The 22,352-nt window shown below is 39.1% G+C and overlaps 1 protein-coding gene across 1 annotated transcript in view; it reads left to right on the top strand.

The window, feature by feature from the left end:
* Positions 1-22,352, top strand: part of LOC306882662 (MAM domain-containing glycosylphosphatidylinositol anchor protein 1-like) — a 207,716-nt gene that overhangs the window by 127,575 nt on the left and 57,789 nt on the right. Inside the window, exons 7-9 of the mRNA XM_079437469.1 lie at positions 10,783-11,052; positions 15,338-15,667; positions 17,973-18,269. Of these exons, the coding sequence (XP_079293595.1) occupies positions 10,783-11,052; positions 15,338-15,667; positions 17,973-18,269 (897 nt within the window). The remainder of the gene's footprint in view (positions 1-10,782; positions 11,053-15,337; positions 15,668-17,972; positions 18,270-22,352) is intronic.

Here is a 22,352-nt window from a genome sequence, read left to right as displayed (position 1 = left end):
GTTGCGTTATTATGTTAAACTGCTTTAAATTACTTTTTTCCCTCACATAAATCTACATCCCACTCACCATAATGGCAAAGCAAAGACCGGATTTATCACAACTTTACAAATTTATTAAAAAGGAAACACTGAAAAAATTACATTGCACAAGTCTTCATACCCTTTAATTTGACACTTGAACTTTAGATCAGGAGCATTCCAGATTCACTGGATCCCTTTGAGATGTTTCTATACTATACTAGGAGTTAACCTGTGGCAAATTCAGTTGATTGGACATGATTTGGAAAGGCACACACACCTGTCTATATAAAGTTTAACAGCTGAAATGGATGTCAGAGCAAAAAACTAAGCCATGAGGTCAAAGGAATGGGCTGCAGAGCTGAGAGACAGGATTGTGTTGAGACAGATCTGGGGAAGACTACAAAAAAATACTGCTGTGTCGATGGTTCACAGGAGCATTTGGCCTCCATAGTCCTTAATGTATAAAGTTTGAAACAATCATGACTCTTTCTTGATCTAGCCTCCTGGCCAAACTGAGCAATCGAAGGAGAAGGGTCTTGGTTAAAGGGGTGATCAAGACACTGATGGTCACACTGGTTGAGCTCCATGATCTTATATGGAGATAGGAGAAACTTACAGAATGACAAACATCACTGCGACACTCCACCAATCTGGGCTTGATGGAAAACTGACCAAACTCAAGCTTCTGACTGGGGAAGTGATCAGAGAAGACGGAAAGTCGAATGCTGCTAAATACAGAGATATCCTTAATGAAAACCTGTTTCAGAGCGCTCAGAACCTCAGACTGGGCTGAAAGTTCACCTTCCAACATGGCAATCCCCCTACGCACAGCCAAGACAATACAGGAGAGGCTTAGGGACGACTCTATGAACGTCCTTGAGTGCTCCAGCCAGAGCTGATACTTGGAACCAATCAGACATCTTTGGAGAAACCTGTAAATGGCTGTCCACTGATGGTCCCCAGCCAACCTGACAGAGCTTGAGATGATCTAAAGAGAAGAATGGCAAAAACAAATGCAGATGTGCAAAGCTTGTTGCATCATACCCCAAAAGACCTGAGGCTGTAATTGTTGCCAAAGTGCTTTAAGTTTTGAGTTAAGGGTATGAAGACTTGTACAATGTAATTTTTTCAGTGTTTCCTTTTTTATAAATTTGCAAAGTTGTGATAAATCCGTTTTTTGCTTTGTCATTATGGTGAGTGGGGTGTAGATTTATGTGGGGAAAAAAGTAATTTATAGCAGTTTACCATAATAATAGGGGAAATCGTGGCCTAATGGTTAGAGAGTTGGACTCGTAATCCAAAGGTTGCGGGTTCGAGTCTCGGGCCGGCAGGGATTGTAGGTGGGGGGAGTGAATGTCCAGCGCTCTCTCCACCCTCAATACCACGACTGAGGTGCCCTTGAGCAAGGCACCGAACCCCCAACTGCTCCCCGGGCGCCGCAGCATAAATGGCTGCCCACTGCTCCGGGTGTGTGTTCACGGTGTGTGTGTGTTCACTGCTGTGTGTGTGCACGTTGGATGGGTTAAATGCAGAGCATGAATTCTGAGTATCGGTCACCATACTTGGCAGTATGTCACTTCACTTAAAGCAACATAACAAAATGTGAAAAAAAGAAGGGGTGTGAAGACTTTCTACAGGCACTGCAAGTCAAAATACTGTTTGATGACCCAGATTGCACTGTGAGAAGTCATTTTCTTATTCTGTATTTTTCTTAAAAATCTAAATATCTTTAAAATGTTCCGTTTACTTGAGAAGAAAAATAGTGATATTAATTTTGTTTAAATTAATTTTGTAAAAACACATTCAAAATTGTTTTCTATGAAAACAAAACTTTATTGTTGTACCCATCTGGCTTCTAAAACTTGTCTTAAGGATGTTTAGATATTTTTACTTAACGACAAGCCAAACACTATAACTATAGTAATGATTCAAGTCATTTCATGATAATTTGTTTTTAACTGAAGATGTTTTTAATCATTTCTTTTATAAAATATTCAACTTTTTGGATCAGTTTTAATTGGGCTCATAGACATTGAAGGAGATTTTTTTTGCCATTATATGTGGGGTGTTTTACAAGTCTATTCAGAGCTCAAATATTGCCAATGACAATTAATTTGTAGGTAGATGAAAAGCACATTGGCAGGTTTTCTGCTTTCTAATTTCAGTCATTTATTTTTAAATAATGAGTTTATGATGCTTAGCAGCAGTCTGGTCTTGTTCAGGTACAGTATGACAGTTGTAGACTGCAGAGATAATGAACATAGATGGAATTGATGCCATTCAGACAGACTGCGGTGTGTTGTGTGACACGAAAGAGGGGCTGATGTAGGGTATGCAGGTTTGAATCTGGCTTGTGTCTTGTCCTCATGTAATTTCCATGTTTTTCCCTACTTAATGACATAAAATAGATTGAGATATTCAAATCAATGTGTTTTTGTGTCAGTGTTCAAAGCACTTTGTGTATTGTACAGTATATTATATTACATTTTGTTTCTTTGCAAAGGCCATACAAGGAAAAACTCAAAAGTTAACAAGATGATTTATTCATTGACAGTCACCCTGATGAGTAGATTGCATCAAGTCTAATGCATTTACTTATTTTCTTTAACAATATATAAACATACATGTCACAGAGAGGCTCTGTGACTAGAGATTTTTATGATTCTTATATTGACTTGGAACTATGAACATGCATACATCCGTTTTCCTATCTGTTTCACACGAACTGAACATCAGTTAACACAGATATGTTAGTCATTGATCATGTGCTATGTAATGTTGTTCATGTCCTCAAGTCATTCCTTTCAAAGTTTGGTATTTAATGAGTCATAAATTTCAGGTTGGTTTATGTATTTTGTTGTGTTGAGTAAAGAAGTAAAGTGAGACCGGTGATCAAGTTTAATGTTTATTGTTCTGTATAACAAGTTACATGTTATAAATAGTTATACTTACGTACTGGAACAGTTTTGATGTCAAACAGTCAAAACCCGGTCACAGTAAATGCTCACCATTTTGAAGATCCCATTCCCGCCAATAGATGGCATGGTTAATTGTACTCAAGTAGGAAGGGGGATGTGGGTGATCTGCTTAATTCTGGGTTGAGCATTGTTAAGCCTTAATAATTGATTGAGTTTTTGTTTTGTTTCAAATTTCTGTGTTTTGTGTTATTATATCAGATTATTTCTTTGTTACTGTTAAAGTACATTTATTTGTTTATCTTGAGTTTTTTTCATTACCTTTAATTACAAAATGGTTTAGACCAAGTAGGAGGGGCTTTGTCTTTTTAAGATGGCCTCTCAGGTTCTTTGGGGACTCGTAGAGTGAGTTGTGAGAGAGTGTTGGAGTCGCTGTCTTTTGGGTCAATTTGTTGACATAGCCAAATGATTGTTTGAACAGTTTTTGTTATCGTTTTGTTTTATTTTTAGTTTTTGGATTTGCACTGTGAACGTTTTTGTCACACTAGAAGGATGGAGACCTTCATTTTTTCACTCATGGGAATAAACACCCTGAACTTTTGACTCCATTGTCACGTCACCTTATTTTTACGCCTCCATCTGCCGGTACATTCGGAACAGTGGTGATTATACTATTCAGAACATCCTCGGGGCCCTTCTTATTATAGTTGACACACCACTGGCTCCCTTACAGTTGGTGTCAGAAGTTTTTTTTTGTACCGATTTGGTGACGTAGACATTTTTTTTTCTCAATGCCACCAAAGACAAGGAGTCAGACTGGTGAGAACACTGGGCTAGATGGTGACCAGGGTGAAATGGAGGAGGATCCAGGCGGAAGAGTGCCGCCTCCGATGGTTCAAGGAGCTGGAGCGGATACGGCTGTTACAGCTCTGGCTCAGATGTTCAAGTCCTTTATGGAGTATCAGAAGGATAGAGACGATCGACAAGAGAGAGAGACAGTTCGACAGGAACAACATTTTAAAGTGCTCAGTCACCATGTCACACAGATGCAACTGGACATGGAAAGGATCCGTCTTGGAGCAGTATCTGACAAACCACCACCAAAGGTGATAGAACGGGAGCCTCATCTAGCGAGACTTGAGGATTCTGATGACATTGAGCACTATTTGCTGACGTTCGAGAGGTTGGCAGAGGTGTACCAATGGCCTGAAGAAAACTGGGCCATCCACCTCATACCATTACTCACTGGTAAGGCCAGATCTGCATTTGTTGCAATGGACCCTTCACACACACAAGACTATGAGTTTGTAAAGACAGCAATATTGAAAAAGTATGAGATCAGTGCAGAGACTTATAGGTTGAGGTTCCGTAACCTGAATACCCCTGCTGACGAGTCACCACAAGAGCTTTACACCCGACTCAAAGACTTGTTTTGCAAGTGGGTCCATTACTCCAGCAGCTCTAAAGAGGATATTATGGAGGCTATCGTTCTAGAACAGTTTCTACGTGTCTTGTACCCGGAGGTGAGGACTTGGGTCAAAGAGCATGAGCCAACAACTGCTGCAGAGGCTGCCAAATTGGCTGAGGCGTATATTACAGCCCGTAAAGGAGCAGGAAATTTCCAATATGCAGGAATCCTTCCGGCCAGAGGTAAGTCTGAGGGGTCTGGGGGCTGTTCAAACTCTCAAGCTAGAGTCTTTAAATTCACGCAGAGCAAACCCACTACTCCTTATGCAACTTCTCAGAGAGTAGCCAAGGAGGATGTTGTCTGTTTTCATTGTGGTCAGCCAGGCCATACTAGGCCGCTTTGCCCCCTGAAGAAGCCTAAAACGGCGAGCCTTTGTTACGTTCCTCGTTCAGTTGAGTCATCCCCCATGAAATGCAATTCACAGCCGGTAAGGTCTGTCTTGTTAAATGGTAGACCAGTTTTAGCCTTGGTGGACACTGGATGTACATGTACGCTGGTGCAGAGCAGGTATGTGCCCAGACAAGATTGGAATGACACTGACACTGTTACTGTTTGTTGTGTACATGGAGACAACACTCCTTTGCCTACTGCAGAGGTGTACATTGAAGTCTTAAATCAGGCATTTTTAATGAAGGTGGGAATTGCTGAGATTCTTCCCTATCCCATCCTACTTGGCACAGATATGCCAATGTTGTCTGAGTTATTGCAGGACACAGAGTGGTGTGGGGTAGTGACAAGGGCTCAGTCAAGGCAGGCAGTACAGACAACGCTTGATCCAGATGCAGATAATGCCTTACAAATCTTGCCTTTTTGTTCTGCTGATATTGAGATTGAGTCGGATCCAACAGAAAATCACAGGTTACATAAGCGTAGAAATTTGTAGCAGACATAATAGATACTACAGAACAGGCTAAGGAAGAGGTTACTGAACCAGAGTTGGGTGAATCAGACATTGTGATTCCAAATGATCTAGCCCAGTTGCAGAGGGAAGACCCGACTTTAGCCGCATGCTTTGATCAGGTTAAGCAGCACGAGGACGCTGATGTTTTTTGTGAAGAGATCTTTGTGTTGAAACGCGGACTCCTGTATAAGCAAATAAAGGGGGGAGATCTTCAGCTTGTTGTACCTAAAGCACAAAGGAAAGAGGTACTGCAATTAGGTCATTCTATTCCATGGTCTGGTCATTTAGGGTTTGCAAAGACATGTCTGAGAGTCTCTAGAAGATTTTACTGGCCCAGGATGTACACAGACATTAAAGAATACTGTCAGACATGTCCTGAATGCCAACTCACTACTGGTCGGACTCCTGCATATGCCCCACTAGTCCCTTTGCCGGTAATTGATGTGCCTTTTGAAAGAATAGGAGTGGATGTTATTGGTCCACTTGAGAGGAGTCAGGCAGGAAATCGGTTTATTCTAGTAATCTCAGATTATGCCACAAGATACCCTGAAGCATACCCATTGAGAGATGTTACTGCTAAGCAGATAGCTTCAGTCTTGTTGAAATTCTTTTCCCAAGTTGGCATACCAAAAGAGGTTTTATCAGATCAAGGCACCAACTTTATGAGTCATACATTGCAACAAGTTTATCAGCTATTGGGTATTAAGAGAGTGAGAACAACCCCATATCACCCTCAGACTGATGGTCTCGTTGAAAGGTTTAATCAGACTCTAAAGAATATGTTAAAGAAGTTTGTTTCCGACTCAGGCAAAGATTGGGATAAATGGCTGCCGTACCTCCTATTTGCCTACCGGGAAGTACCCCAGGCTTCGACAGGATTCTCGCCGTTTGAATTGTTGTATGCACACCAAGTGAGAGGTCCTCTAGATGTCCTGAGAGAGAGCTGGGAGGCTACAGACAGCCCAAGGACAAAGAATATCCTTACTTATGTGCTGAAAATGAGGGAGAAACTACAACAGAGCACTGCCTTGGCACGAGAAAACCTGGTAAGATCTCAAGTACAGCAAAAACACTGGTATGACAAGGCAGCTAGATCACGAAGCTTTGAACCGGGGGAAGAAGTTCTGTTATTGCTTCCAACATCTGAAAATAAATTGTTGGCAAAGTGGCAAGGCCCGTACCAAATAAAAAGTAAGGTAGGTCCAGTGACCTATCAGATTGAAATCCCCTCACGGAATCTTCCTCTGCAAACATTTCATGTGAATATGTTAAAAAAATGGTACCCACAGCATTCCTCTGGCATAACCGAAGAGAGCAGTGACATGGTTATGCTGGTAAGAGCAGTCGAGTCTGAAGAGGAAGTGGAAGAACAATATTTGCCGACCAGTCGCAGTGACAGTCAATTAGATTTTCAACACTTGAGTGAAGAACAAAGACATCAGCTCCAGGAATGTATACCCGGTCAGCTGTTCATGGACACCCCTGGGAGGACAAATTTAGTCAACCATGTTATTATTCTCGAGGATCCCAAACCTGTCCGGCAGTCAGTGTATCGTGTGCCAGAGAAACTTCTGTCTGTTATGAAACAGGAATTGCAGACCATGAAACAACTGGGAGTTATCGAGCCTTCGTCAAGTGAGTGGAGCAGTCCCATTGTGCTGGTACCGAAGAAAGATGGTACCCTGCGGTTCTGCTTAGACTTCAGGAAGTTGAACAGCGTTAGTAAATTTGATCCTTACCCAATGCCACGGGTGGATGATCTGGTGGAGAGGCTAGGAAGAGCGAATTACCTGAGCACGTTGGATCTCTGCAAGGGATACTGGCAGGTACCGCTGAGTCCAGCATGTAAGGAGTTTACTGCCTTCAGAACCCCTTTTGGCCACTTCCAGTTCCGGGTCCTTCCCTTTGGACTTCATGGGGCTGCGGCCACTTTTCAAAGGATGATGGATCAAGTCCTCTGTGGTACAGAGGACTACGCTGCAGCTTACCTTGACGACATTGTAATCTTCAGCCAAAGCTGGGAAGAGCATCTGGAGCATCTTAAGGAGGTGCTGACTCGCATTAAGGCTGCAGGACTAACCATCCGCCCAGAAAAATGTGCCCTCGCCAAACCGGAAACCCAATACCTTGGTTTTGTACTGGGTCACGGTGTGATACGGCCTCAGGTGGGGAAGGTAGAGGCCATTAAAGCAGCAGGGCGGCCAGAGACAAAGAAACAGGTTAGAGCTTTTCTTGGTCTTGTTGGTTGGTACAGGAAATTTATTCCAAATTTCTCAGCCAGGGCAATAACCCTAACAAATTTGACAAGAAAGTCTCAGCCCAACAAGCTAATATGGACGGAGGATTGTGAAAAAGCCTTTAGTGATCTGAAGGGTGCATTATGTCAGGAACCACTCCTACAAAGTCCTGATTTCGAAAAAGTATTTACAGTGCAAACTGATGCCTCGCAATATGGCATTGGTGCAGTTCTGCTGCAAGAGGAACAAGGTCAACTCAAGCCGGTTGTATACATTAGTAGGAAGCTCCTGCCTAGAGAGGTCAACTATTCCATTGTTGAAAAAGAGTGCCTTGCAGTTAAGTGGGCCCTTGACTCTTTAAGGTATTATTTGCTTGGACGAAAATTCCGGTTGGAAACTGACCACCGAGCATTGGCCTGGTTAGGCCGCATGAGAGACACAAATGCTCGCATTACTAGGTGGTTTCTGGCCATGCAGCCATTTGATTTTGAGGTACTTTATAGGTCAGGCTCACAAAATTGCACAGCAGACTTTCTCTCGAGGACACCACAAGCGGTGTCTGGAGAGGGAGGGGGAAATGTCACAGAGAGGCTCTGTGACTAGAGATTTTTATGATTCTTATATTGACTTGGAACTATGAACATGCATACATCCGTTTTCCTATCTGTTTCACACGAACTGAACATCAGTTAACACAGATATGTTAGTCATTGATCATGTGCTATGTAATGTTGTTCATGTCCTCAAGTCATTCCTTTCAAAGTTTGGTATTTAATGAGTCATAAATTTCAGGTTGGTTTATGTATTTTGTTGTGTTGAGTAAAGAAGTAAAGTGAGACCGGTGATCAAGTTTAATGTTTATTGTTCTGTATAACAAGTTACATGTTATAAATAGTTATACTTACGTACTGGAACAGTTTTGATGTCAAACAGTCAAAACCCGGTCACAGTAAATGCTCACCATTTTGAAGATCCCATTCCCGCCAATAGATGGCATGGTTAATTGTACTCAAGTAGGAAGGGGGATGTGGGTGATCTGCTTAATTCTGGGTTGAGCATTGTTAAGCCTTAATAATTGATTGAGTTTTTGTTTTGTTTCAAATTTCTGTGTTTTGTGTTATTATATCAGATTATTTCTTTGTTACTGTTAAAGTACATTTATTTGTTTATCTTGAGTTTTTTTCATTACCTTTAATTACAAAATGGTTTAGACCAAGTAGGAGGGGCTTTGTCTTTTTAAGATGGCCTCTCAGGTTCTTTGGGGACTCGTAGAGTGAGTTGTGAGAGAGTGTTGGAGTCGCTGTCTTTTGGGTCAATTTGTTGACATAGCCAAATGATTGTTTGAACAGTTTTTGTTATCGTTTTGTTTTATTTTTAGTTTTTGGATTTGCACTGTGAACGTTTTTGTCACACTAGAAGGATGGAGACCTTCATTTTTTCACTCATGGGAATAAACACCCTGAACTTTTGACTCCATTGTCACGTCACCTTATTTTTACGCCTCCATCTGCCGGTACATTCGGAACAGTGGTGATTATACTATTCAGAACATCCTCGGGGCCCTTCTTATTATAGTTGACACACCACTGGCTCCCTTACAATACACAAAAAAGATATCATTTTGTTTTTGATTATTAGATGAACAGTATGTGCACTGTAATTATAGGCCTAAGATTCTGTGTGATTCTGACTGTGAAATTCATTTCTGGCTTAATGATCGTGTTCAGTCATGTAGAGAGGAAAATGCAACATCTACGGTCATGTTCTTGAAATATCTCTATTTTGTGAAAGAAAAGAAACTTATGATGTGGCTGTGTTTATATAGCAAAGCATATCCACTTATTGAGAGCTGCAGCAGCCTGATTGGTTTCTTTTAATAACAATATGCTACATATTGTTATTTTTAGTTCCATACATTATTTTATTACACAATGTAACTTAAGTTAACAAAGAAAAATTACAATGTTTATTTAAAGCTAGCCTGTTTAGCCACTTGTTCGCCAGGTCTATGTCTTAAATATATTAGCTTAAATATTAAAGGTTTTCAAATAGGAGTTTAGTACTCTCAGTTTAACACATCTGACCGTATTTAAATCCATTCTACAGCATTCTGCACAATTTTCCCATAATCGGCATAAAAATGCAGGAAAAAGACAGTAGATTCATAGGTGTAGGAAAAACTGTACTATGTAGTGGCATTTATTTATGCGTGTATGTATGTATTTATTTATTTTCATTTTTACTTACTACAGCGGATTTCTTGAAACCTGTCAAAAACATGTCTATGTCCAAAATCAAACACCATATTTAAAAAAAAAATATGAAAAAAAGACACACAGTTCTAGTGATTTTTTTTTGTTGTTGCATTGTAGCATCATTTTTTTTAGAAAGCAATAATGCATATTTTCAACCCAAACTCTCATTGTAAATTATCTGTAAAAACTAACTAACTAACTAAATGAATGAATATACAGCCTAGTTATTACTAATTTTGAGCAATGTTTACTTTATGCTGATTTTTTTATGTTTTATTTTGGTTTAGGGGTGAGATTTGACAATGACATGTTTTTGTGATCTGTGGTAATGAGCTAAAGTTAAAGGAAATGCCTAAGGTTTGAGGTTAAATGATCAGCAGTTGCTGAGGCCAAATCAGCTGACTGGACACTTTGGCTTTAAAAGAGGGAATCGGTGAAGGAGATACTATAAAGAGTCTGCCACGGGATGTGTCATTATGTGTCATGCTAAGAATAGCTGTTAGTTCTTTACCCAGAAGCAGCGAAGAGGTGATTTCTCATGAAATTTTATTCTTGATCGATGGTAGTATTGACACTCTTGTCGAAACACTTTTAGCTTTAAAGTGTTCACATGTTGAAGCAAGACCACCTGCACTTCTCCTGTTCTGCTCTATTCTGTAAATGCAAGACTCCCTCATCTAGACATAAACCATGGATATGTATAGATGCCCCATTTGACAGCTCCAAGCACGTAGACATGTCCGCCATCTTTGAACAGTCAATTTGACGTCATTGGGTTCACAGACCATCGGCTGTGCAGGATTGTGGCATCTTCAAATATTCATTGGTTATGGTTAAGTCAAGCTGATCTTCACAATATGGCCGACATCTTACGTATAGCAGCCCATAGAAACAGTCGCTAATGAGGCATCGATACATATCTATAGACATAAGCAGGAAACCCACCAGCTTTAAATGATGCACACTTTTGTTTACTCATTCCCAGCACCCCCTGCTCTTAAGCTGTCTGTGAATGAGACGTACATGGTGGACCCAGGCCAAGACGTCACGCTGTCGTGTGAGGTAACGGCAGGCTTCCCCACACCTACGGTCAGCTGGTCGCGGTACCCTGGAACCCTCCCTCAGCGGTCCATGATCCGAGGCGGGTCCCTCACTCTCCGGTCCGTCACTCCCACTGATGCCGGCGTCTACAACTGCACAGCCGTCAACAATGTGGGAAACCCTGCAAGAAGAACCGTCAACCTCATTGTGAGAAGTAAGAGTGCTCGCTTTTACACATGTACTGACATTTGAATTTGAATGTAAGGAAGTAGAATTCAAATGCATTGGAAATTCATCCCACTTTAACTAGAATGGCAAAGTTTGTCAGGACAAGCTGTGAAGGATGGATGGATGGATGGACAGATGGATATATAGATGGATAGACATAAAGGTGGGTGGCTGGTTGGGTGAATGGATGGATGGATGGATGGACGGACAGACAGACAGAGCGATAGATAGATAGACAGATAGATAGATTAAGATTAGCGATAGACAGATTAATTGATAGAAAGATGGATAGACATATAAATAGACATGAAGGTTTATGGATGGATGGATAGACAGACAGACAGAAAGACGGATTGATAGATGGATAGTCGTATGAATAGACATGAAGGTAGGTGGATGGATGGATGGATGGATGGACAGATTGACAGACAAATAGGCGGATGGATGGATGGATGGATGGATGGACGGACGGACAGACAGAGAGACAGACAGACAGAGAGACAGACGGACGGACAGAGAGACAGACGGACGGACAGACAGATAGATAGACATAAAGGTGGATTGATAGACAGATGGATGGACGGGTAGACAGAGAGAGGGATAGATGGATGGACGGACAGACGGACAGACAGAGAGACAGACGGACAGAGAGACAGACGGACGGACAGACAGATAGATAGACATAAAGGTGGATTGATAGACAGATGGATGGACGGGTAGACAGAGAGAGGGATGGATGGATGGGTGGATGGATGGACGGATGGACAGATAGTTGGATGGATGGACAGATGGATAGATGGATAGACAAAAAGATGGTTCGATGGACAGGTGGGTGGATATATAGATGGAAGGATGGACAGACAGACAGACGGATAGATAGATGGATAGACATAAAGGTGGATGGATGGATGGAAAGACAGATAGACAGATGTTGGATGGATGAACAGATGAACAGATGGAAAGATAGATGGATAGACTTATGGATAGACATAAAGGTGGATTAATGGATGGTTAGAAATGTTATGGGCCAACATGAAAGAAAACTTTATTTCCAGAATGCTCTGTTTTTATTAAATTAACAACTCTTCTTTCTGTTCTTCTATTTCAAATTACAATTTCACTTCCGGCAGGGTGTGGCCAATTCAATTTACACTCCGATTTAAAAAGGAACCAATTCAGTTCAGAATTTGATGCAACCCTGGTTTGAAATCAGTCTTTATTTCTGCAGTTCTGTTTTGGTGGCACAGAAATCACTTCACCTTTATTGGCTGAAATCTTAGCTATATCTCAAGCCATCAGATTCAATTTAAGTTTACATTTCCTTTATGGCGTTATTTTACTGCCAAATGTCGAGAGCGCATTTTTGTAGCGTGAAAGTAGATTCATATATTGCATGCTCTCGGATATACGCTGCTCTCGCACAGAGAGAGTGCGCGCACTTAAAACGTGTCTCTCCCATAGACTGTGGTCAAACTTTGTCCTGTGTCACACCTGGATTAAACATCAAAAGTTATCAACCAATCAGATTTTTCTACGACTGACCCAATGAAAATACTAGGCCTACATGAAGAGGGAACTGATCCTGGAATTTCTCTACAGTTTAATAATATTTAGTCATATCAAATGTATATTAGAAATGGATAGGAATCGGGTGCTTGGATGATTTATTTATTTATTTAAAAAAAAAAAGTTTAAAAATTAGTTTGTCTAATTGTTTGGTCAATCCCCTCTGAGCGATTTATCTAAACAAACAAACAAAAAAAGTACATGATTCTTAAAGTTCATGTGGCCATACATGTATTGTGTACTTGGATTGAAATAATTAAATATATATATATCTTCTGATTTAAGACAGAACTAGGGTCAGATGCACTATTCCCTAAATAAGATGTGGAGACCAAATATAACACTATAATGAATGTATCATATTTGTGATTACATCACTACATTATATTCTATTGGTTTAATGCATTTGCAGACAGTGCCATTACCTTTAACTGTCATATAACTGTATGTTCACTGTTTTAGAGGAGAGTGCCGTTGAATGTGTTGCTAATATGAAGTGAGTTTTCATGAAAAGAAAATCTAACTAAAATCAGAACTGAAAACAAAAGCTGGATTTAAAAAAATAAATAGATAAATAAAAAAACTCCCAATAAATGTCCAAACAGCGATTCTATCAGAGCATTTAGTGTGTTATGATATCATCGTTTACAACAATTTTTTGCATTTGATGTTGTTACTTATAGGAATTGTTACTTATTATTGCCAACAACTTATTTTTGAAAATGTATTGCAATGATTTTAAATTCAGTTGAGATATCTGTCATAATATGACATAACATTGAGCTTTTATGTGAAGTCTTTAGAGCCATGGGCTGTTTGACCATGCTTGACCTGTTTGACGCTCAGAGGGGTTTGACCAAACAATTAGACAAACTATTTTTTTTATTTTTTTTTTTAATAAATCATCCAAGCACCCGATTCCTAGCCATTTCTAATATACATTTGATATGACTAAATATTATTAAATTGTAAAGAAATTCCAGGATCAGTTCCCTCAAAACGTCAGGTTTTGTGTGACAGCAAAGGAAATCCAGGGAGATTCGCGCTCGCGCGTTATATTAATCTACTTTCGCGCAGCAAAAATGCGCTCTGGACATTTGGCAGTAAAATAACGCCATAATCCGTCCGACCGCTTGATTGTCACACATTTTGAATGAGTTATGACTTCCTGTCTGTCTCGCGCTTAGCACAAAAATTGCAGAGCCAGATTTGTTCATATGTATGCGTGGGAGCGTGTGTTTATGTGGGGTGAGCGTGAGTTAGTGGTTGAACTGTAATTAGCTCTCTTGGCAGTGTGTGATCGTGTTAAACTCCTCAAGCCGAGAGGGTGATTCAGGAACGGCTGCCATAATGCCTGCCGATCATCAGGGCCCGGAGCTATTCTTAGCCTCTTTAATCATTTTTATTTACTCCAATTAATTTGAGAGGAATGGAGGTAATTAGCAGTAGAAGCGTCTTATTTCGGAATGCGTGCTGGATCCGTCTCTGTTGACGGTAATGAGCTCGCTTTGTGTCAAACGCACACGCAGGTGCCGTGGACGCCTGAGCGCAGCCAATCATCCAGGTAAGGCAGCCGTCTGTTGAAATGCAGGGCGCTGAACATATGGTGCTAAACTTTCTGTCTCCACCTGCAGGGTCGTTTTTCATACTGTCAGAGCGTAAACACACGGCTAAGATGTTATAGTTATGAATTGTGCTTCAGTACTAACAAATTACAGCAGTAGGGCTGTGGGGGGGTTATGGATGCTCTAAGCGTCTTCAGCTGTGTTCGTGATACTGCCTTTAAGCTAATTATTTTCATCCTAAAAAGCCGTTTATGACTGAGTCATTATTTTTATCATGTAAATTGTGTTACAGCCGGTGATTGTAGTAAAGCATGGGATGGTTTCATATACAGTACAGTGACGAAGCAGTGCACTAGAAGGCAGGACTGTATTAATGTTCCTCAACAATGGGCTTTGTTCTAATCCTAAATAGTAAACATCTGAAATGAAATCAGTTCGATCTTCTTTTGCACAAACTACATTCAATCTTTGTGTTGTTGATCATTTCAGTCTTAGATGTGCTGTGTTTTTTTGTAAATACTTTTTCAGAATCTTAAAATTAAATAGAATTTCTACATTTAGGAATGTTCATTATTATTATTATACTACACCTGTGGTTAGCATTTAAACTGCACCTACAGTTTTTTGCATATTTTATTAGCTACTAAAACGGGTTAGACCAATAACAAAATAATTAATTAGATTAATTCTAATTAGATTAGATTAATTCTGAAGACTTTCATACATTTCTTCCCCTATAAAATGTGAAAAAATAGTGTTATTTAAATACTATTATATATGTTTATTAATATTTAAAATTTTATTTTATTTTTCATATTTTTATTTATTTTAGTTGTTTAGTTGTTTTAGTACTTTTGCTTATGTGCTTATTTTTTTTACTATATAGCTTTAATATATTTTAATTGTCATTTTAATTTTAGCAATTTTAGTACTGAATGTTAGAAAGTTTTTATTTTTTTGGTTTAATATTTGAATTTTTTTTTATTTTAGCCATATTTCAGTTATTGATTTTGAATAGTTTTATTTGTCAACACGAATAAAGGTAAATAAAGACTTGATAGTTCTAGGATTGGGTTTTGTCATAACCTAAATGTTTCTTTCACCGTGATCACCATGCCATCCTTTCTCTCTCTCTGTTAGCCATGAAGAACTTAACATTCCAGATCACGCCGGACTCCAACAAAGACAGCGAGAGCATACAGATGGGTCGAGACCTCAAACTTTCCTGCCACGTTGACGCCCAGCCTCAGGACAAGGTGAACTACACCTGGTACAAGAACGGAGCTCTCATCTACCCCACCGACAGCCTCATCGTGCTGCGCAGTGACCCAGACATGCCGCCTGGTACCAGCAGCCTGGAAATCGTAGACATGAAGTTCAGAGATCAGGCCACCTACAGCTGCGTAGCGAACTTCCCCGGGAGCAGCGTTCCTGAACTGCGAGTGGATGTGAACATCACACAGAGCAGCGGTGAGACACTGATTGTAATACTAAAGACACGCAGGGTTTGAGGCCCTCACTTGTGCTCGTACTATGAAGTGGCCCTTTGATCCGACTCCTTCTGCTCGTTGCTGATGATGTTGTTTACTTGTTAAAATTGAATTTTCTTTGCTCACAAACATGAAAGACCCCATGAAATGGTTTGATGGGTGTTGTTTTCTTTCCAGTGTTTCCTATTGTGCAAACTGACTTTGGGATGAGACATATTGGACTTGTCCTGTTCCATCCATCCATCCATCCATCCATCCATCCATCCATCCATCCATCCATCCATCCATCCATCCATCCATCCATCCATCCATCCATCCATCCATCCATCCATCCATCCATCCATCCATCCATCCATCCATCCATCTGTCGTCATTCTGTCTTTTGTTCTACCGTTCTCTCTATTGTTCTATCTATGGAACAATCGATCATTCTATGATTCTATCTGTTGTTCTATCTATCTAATTCTCTATCAGACTACTCATCTTAGCAACTACCAGTTTTCAAACTAAAACTCATCACCTTAAAAATCACAGACATTCAGAGTTTATCTTGACAAATGCTTATATTCCAGTTGTCAGATTATTTTTAAAAAGTCCAGCATTGTGAATTATGCTGGATGCAGCGTGTTATGGTCTGATAATAGCAAGCATTTAATCAAAAAAAGACTCTCTCAACATTCATTTTTTAATGAAATAAAAATGACCTCTTGTGCCATCTTTAAAGTTTTTTATTTTTTTAACAACAACAGAAAGAGACCACTATTTAGCACAAATATTTTCTCATATATAGGGCTTTTTTGTACAACATGATGTATTGAGTAGTTTTTCAGCTATCTGAGATGTTAAACTTAAGCCTCTTGGGTAAACAGTGATAATGTGGAAATGGCCAGTCTGCTGGGTTGATGGTAGTAAACTGTTGAATTCTGGGAAATACAGACGCCCTCATGCATTTGAGTCCCCTCTGATCTGCTCTGTCTCATCTCAGCAGGATTCTATTTTTTCCTGAGTTTCTCTTCTTTTTTGTACTTGAAGTTTCAACCTTTCCTGGGGTTATTCTCTGTTTCTGACTGCAGTACCTAACATGATCAATCGTATCATCTGACAGTCTCTTTATCTCTTGCTTTATGATCTTTCTGTCCTACTGTTTGAAGTAGGGATTCACAATATTATCGGAATGATATCGGAATAGGTCGATAATGGCTTTAAATGCAAATATCGGCATTGGCCCGATATGAAAAATTATGCCGATATGTCTTGCCGATAAGAAGAATACATTCAACCACATGTGCTCAGGGTGTGCTAGTGATTACATCATGTCAGCAGTGTGGCTCATTCTTGAAGCAAAGTTTTGGATCACTGTGTCTAATCTCCAAAAGCACCTACGGAATGATGAGTTCGGTGTGTGATAGAGTAAACAGTAATAGCACGTGCAGCGGCAGCAGTGACAGCCTCCCCCAGGTCCTAATGTCTTTTCGGTAAGGAGTTTTAATCTGTAGGGGGTGCTGTTGGCCTACTTCTAATTAAGTTAAAAGTAAAATAGCCTACACAAGTAACATTTAGACTGAGTTTCTGATTAAATAAAGCAGTGATTGATATGATATCGGATATCGGCAAAAATACAATATCGTGCACCCCTAATTTGAAGTCTGTCCATCCTATATGGTCATTATTTAGACAATTTTTTCCAATATATGTTTTGGTGTTGGGCCAGTAGATTTAACACAGTAGTGTCTTAAAGAAGTTGATTTTCTTTTCTTGTATATTATTTTATGTTGCAACACAATTGTCTCTTTTATGTATTGTTAACCTGCCAACTGGCCTTTTTTTGGCAAGATAAAAGAACTGCAGCATTAGCATCGCAACCCTGATTGAGTAATATATTTTTTATTTTATTTTTTGCTTATTTTGTACAGTTATTTATAAGATAAATAATTTTTAATTAATTGAATAAAATACTATTTCCAATGCATTTTTTAAGAGAGTTGGGATAAATTGTTTAATTTTTATTAATATCAGCAGATTTCCAATGATGACACGAGGTTGCATTTTAATTTTTCATAAACATCAGTTGTATGTGTCACTAAAGCTAAATATAGTGAGAGAAGTTGCTGGTCATAAACCTCCATGAATATGAGTTAGTAGTATCTCATAAAACTATAAATCTTCATCTTTGTATGTTATTTCTTCCATTTTTTTTTTCTTGTATATATTAGTACATATTATTTAATATAATTCAGACTTCCAAAAACAATACCTCTTACAACTATGTTTTCCTTTCTTTCCAGTCGTTCCTCCTGTTCTGACTGTGCCAGTCGGAGGGGGTGTGGTCAATGTCAGTGAGGGAGGAACCGCAGAGCTTGTGTGTTTGATCGATGGTAAGCCCCGCCCACCTGTTCTGTGGTCTCGTGCAAACAAGGACCTGCCCATGCCATCAGGGGATTGGGTGGTGGAAGCACGCGATGGACGTTTGAGGCTGACCAATGTGACGCGGGACATGATGGGAGTGTACCGCTGCCAAACCGCTCCTTACAACGGCCTAAACATCAAACGCCGACAGGCTCAGGTGCAGCTCAACGTGGAGTGTAAGTGTTTCAGGCATTAAACAAAGTTTTTGAGTGGGGAACTACTTTGAAATGATAGTTCGCCACTCTGCTAAAGCTAGAAGTAGCTAGCTACATTAAAATGATTTAAAAGTAAGGAGTGAGTAAATAGCATTTCCCCCCCATGATCTGCATATATTATCACATTCTTAGACTCCAGCTGTTTATTTATGGGGTGACCTTTGAACACTCCAAAATGATTGGCAGGCAGCACTTGAAATGGCACTTTTAAGTACACTGCCCTCCAAAAGTTTGGAAACGGTTTTGGACAATATTGGCATAAATCCTTTTTAATTTGTGATAATTTTGCACCGATAAGGGACAGCACAAACTACGAAAACTATTTTATTTTATTACATAAACAGATTATACATTGAAAACTAAAATTTTCGATTCATCAAATATCCACCATTAGCAGCTATTACAGCTCTGCATAATCTGGGCATCCGAGCTGTCAGTTTATTCAAACATTGACTTTGAATTGGCAATCAGTTGTTGAAGCTGCAGTATTAAGGTGTGCTGACCCAAAAATCTTTTAAAAACCTGGGCCAAGTTTAAACCAGTAACCAGGCATCACAGCTGGCAAAGGGGCATGTCTGAATTTGACATGTATATATTGCCATTATTATGTTTTATTGCTGGACTTCAATGATAATGTCGAGTTACTTTAATGTATTTGCACCAAAAAATTATAAGGATTTATGCTGATATCGTCCAAAACCACACTTTTCCAGGGGTGTTTCCAAACTTTTGGAGGGCAGTGTATGTAACCTAAATATCTTGTATATCTGTTATGTTTAGATAATAACTTGCACAATTATTACAGATGTCTTATTTTTTATCAAAACATAATTTAGACTTTTTGGCTGTTTATTTTATGTACACTATTCAAATTTTGGGGTCGGTAAGAGGTAAGATAAAAAAAAAAAAATATATATATATTTATTATTCACTTATATTTAGGATTGTTATATATATATATATATATATATATATATATATATATATATATATATATATATATATATATAATTTTTTTTATTAATTATCTTTTATTTATTAGAGGCTGCATTTATTTGATAAAAATACAGTATAGACAGTAAGATTGTAAAATATTATTATTTTATAGAACAAATTATTGTTTCATTTAATATTATTATATTAAAATCTGTTTTAATATATTTGTGTAATTTGAATAAACAAATGTAATGGCAACCGCTGATCTTGAGGATCTTTTGATGAATATAATGTTTAAAAGAACAGCATTTATATGAAATAGAAATACATTTTATAAATGTCTTTGCTGTCACTTTTTTTTTTAAATCAATTGAATACATCCTTACATTTTAAAAGTATTAATTTCTTTCAAAAGTTTGACCCCAAAGTTTCGAATGGTTTGTATTATCACTATTGAGATGGATAAAGTCAGATTTTTCCCTCAAATATCCTGTATCATACTCAAAAGCATGTCTGATTGCAGAAGTAAAATGGCTTGTGAACAACAATGCAAGTTTACTAAGTTGGCTTATTGTTTTGGTCACTCCCAGTATTGCACAGGGCATAGCCAAACTATATGGTGATTTTAACCGTAAATGCTTAAAGGGATAGTTAACCTTTAGTTGGTCCCCATTGACTTGCATAGTGTTTTGTTTTTCACTTTGGAAGTAAGTGGGGACCAGCAACTGAAGGTGAACTATCCCTTTAAAGGATTTAGAGTTAAAAGGTTACCCAAAGTGTTTATAGGAAGTCCCGGTCTAGCTTTTCTATAATATCATCAATGGATTTTATTTGTCAATTGACACAGTTTGGACACATCCCAGAGCATCTCAGACAACAGCACTCCTGTGCCTGTCTGAGAAAGGACAGCGGTAATGAAGTCTATCATGAAATTGTCTCAATCGATGGCGTGATTAGATTTGATTTGGTGCCGCACATTCTAATGTGATTTTAATCTTGATTGAAATGCGATCTACTGACTGAGGATAGATTGAATCTCCGAACGCATGACCAAACGAGCCAAAGTGACACGCGTTTTCCATTAAGACACAATGGGCCATTATCAATGATTTTGATCCTGCTATTTTTAGATGCAGCATTTGAGGGCCGGCGGGAGTGTTAATGTGCTCAGTGTTTTCATAATGCATTATGATGCCCGCATGGAGTGCATTTTGTAAGTGCCAAACTAAAAAGCCTTGAATTCATTAGCGCTCTAGCTGCGCACAACCTCACAAAAGACAGACGGGCTAAACCCTGAACCACTCAATGCGCATCAGCCCTTTTCACACGAGCCATTAGCAGAGCAAAGCACTCTATGCTCTCATAATGGATCCTGTGTTTATTGTGTTGCTTCAAAATGCACCATGTGATTACAGGACTATGCTGAATTTGAGTGTGCGTCTGTCCATTCACTGCACCGGAGGAGCATCTGACCGTGAGCATCACACAATGCAGAAAGCTTTCTTGAGCTGTGACATTGTGGTCAGGAAAACCCGGTGGTTGGTGGTTCAAGCCCCACAAGGTGCAGGCCGTGAACCAATAACATTGTGCACAAGGCTTTGAACCTGAAGTTTATTCCAGGAGAACTGAGGGTGATTGTCCTGCACTGAAAAAAAAATTGGTGTAAGATTTACTTTGACTTACATATAGTACATTTCACAGATAATTACAAAGAAACGACACATTCAGTTAACCATCATGTTGTGATCCGGTCATTTTGACCTAGGCTAGAGAGGTCAAGATTTGGTCATAAAATAGCACCAAAAATAAAATATGTATTTTATCTAGGTCGGTCATTTTTGACCCACAACACTAAATTGGGCAAAGTATTTTCAGCACAGCACAGGAATTTCTGACATAGACAAACTGCAAGTGTATTGTGAAATGGACTTAATCGTTGTTTTATTTGAATGTAATGTGTCTGCTATGCTGGTAAACTCATTTCAGTATCTCTTTAGATTATTTTTATTGATCATATGCTGTTTTGTTATCATATTCTGTGTGACAGGGGTTGTTTCAGTGTGTCTCTTTCCATCTGGCAGACAGCGTTTAGGTAAACGAGTTTGTCTCAGGTGAGCGGAGCATGTCATTGCTCGGCCTGTGATCAATTATGATAAATGATGGCAACAGCTTCGTGATTTATACTGTTATTAAACAGCACAGTCTATGAATCTGCACAGCCCATACATTCAGAGACGAAGTATAAATGCTGTGCATCTGACTTAAACACAATATATCCCAACACATGTAACGCAGAACATGCTGTGAACAAATTGAAATTCTTGGGAAGGATTTATGGCCAGAGAAATCCCAGAATGCTGTGTTGCAGCTAAATGAGTGATAGCTTCATTAAGAGCTCGTATGAATCACCCTCTCCCCCACGCATCGAAGTCTATCCTCGCATCCTCAGTCCCTTTGTTTCTATCTTCCGTCAATATCGCTGGCGTAACGGCCCTGGATAATGCGGAGTATTGCAGGATGGAGGCAGTTTAGAGCCCACCGCTGTGCTTCATCCCACGGCAGGTCTGATTTATGAGCCAGGTGGCTCTGCCTGTCTCTCTGGAGCCGGAGACAGGGGGATGCTGTCTAACACCCCGTCCTGAGAGACAGACAGCGTCTGCCTGAAAATGAATCACGTTTCACTGATAGGCATTCAGAGGCTAGCAGGGTAAATCTCACAAAACCTGTCAAGAACAATCTCATTCTCAAAAAAACAGTGATATATTATTTAAATCCTAAAGAATTTGTAGTATTTTTTGCATGTATTTTGATATAAATAAAATATGAATACATTCATATTTAAAATATTATATGTATATTTTGATTTAAAATACTATGTTTTTTTTAAATTATGGAATATTAATATTTAAATTTTTAAATACATTTACAATTATACATTTAATTTAAAAAAGTAATATTTGAACACACACACACACACACACACACACACAAACATACATATTAATTTGTGACAGTAATGAGAAGGTAATGATACTCCTTATTAAAGGAGCAGTTCACTCAAAATGAAAATTTCTTGAAAATTTAGGAAACCCCTTCCAGGCCATCCAA

Source organism: Barbus barbus (genome assembly GCF_936440315.1).
Source record: "Barbus barbus genome assembly, chromosome: 16".
NCBI lineage: Eukaryota > Metazoa > Chordata > Actinopteri > Cypriniformes > Cyprinidae > Barbus > Barbus barbus.
Note: the sequence above shows the minus strand (reverse complement) of the source record. Positions and strands in the feature narration are given on the sequence as shown.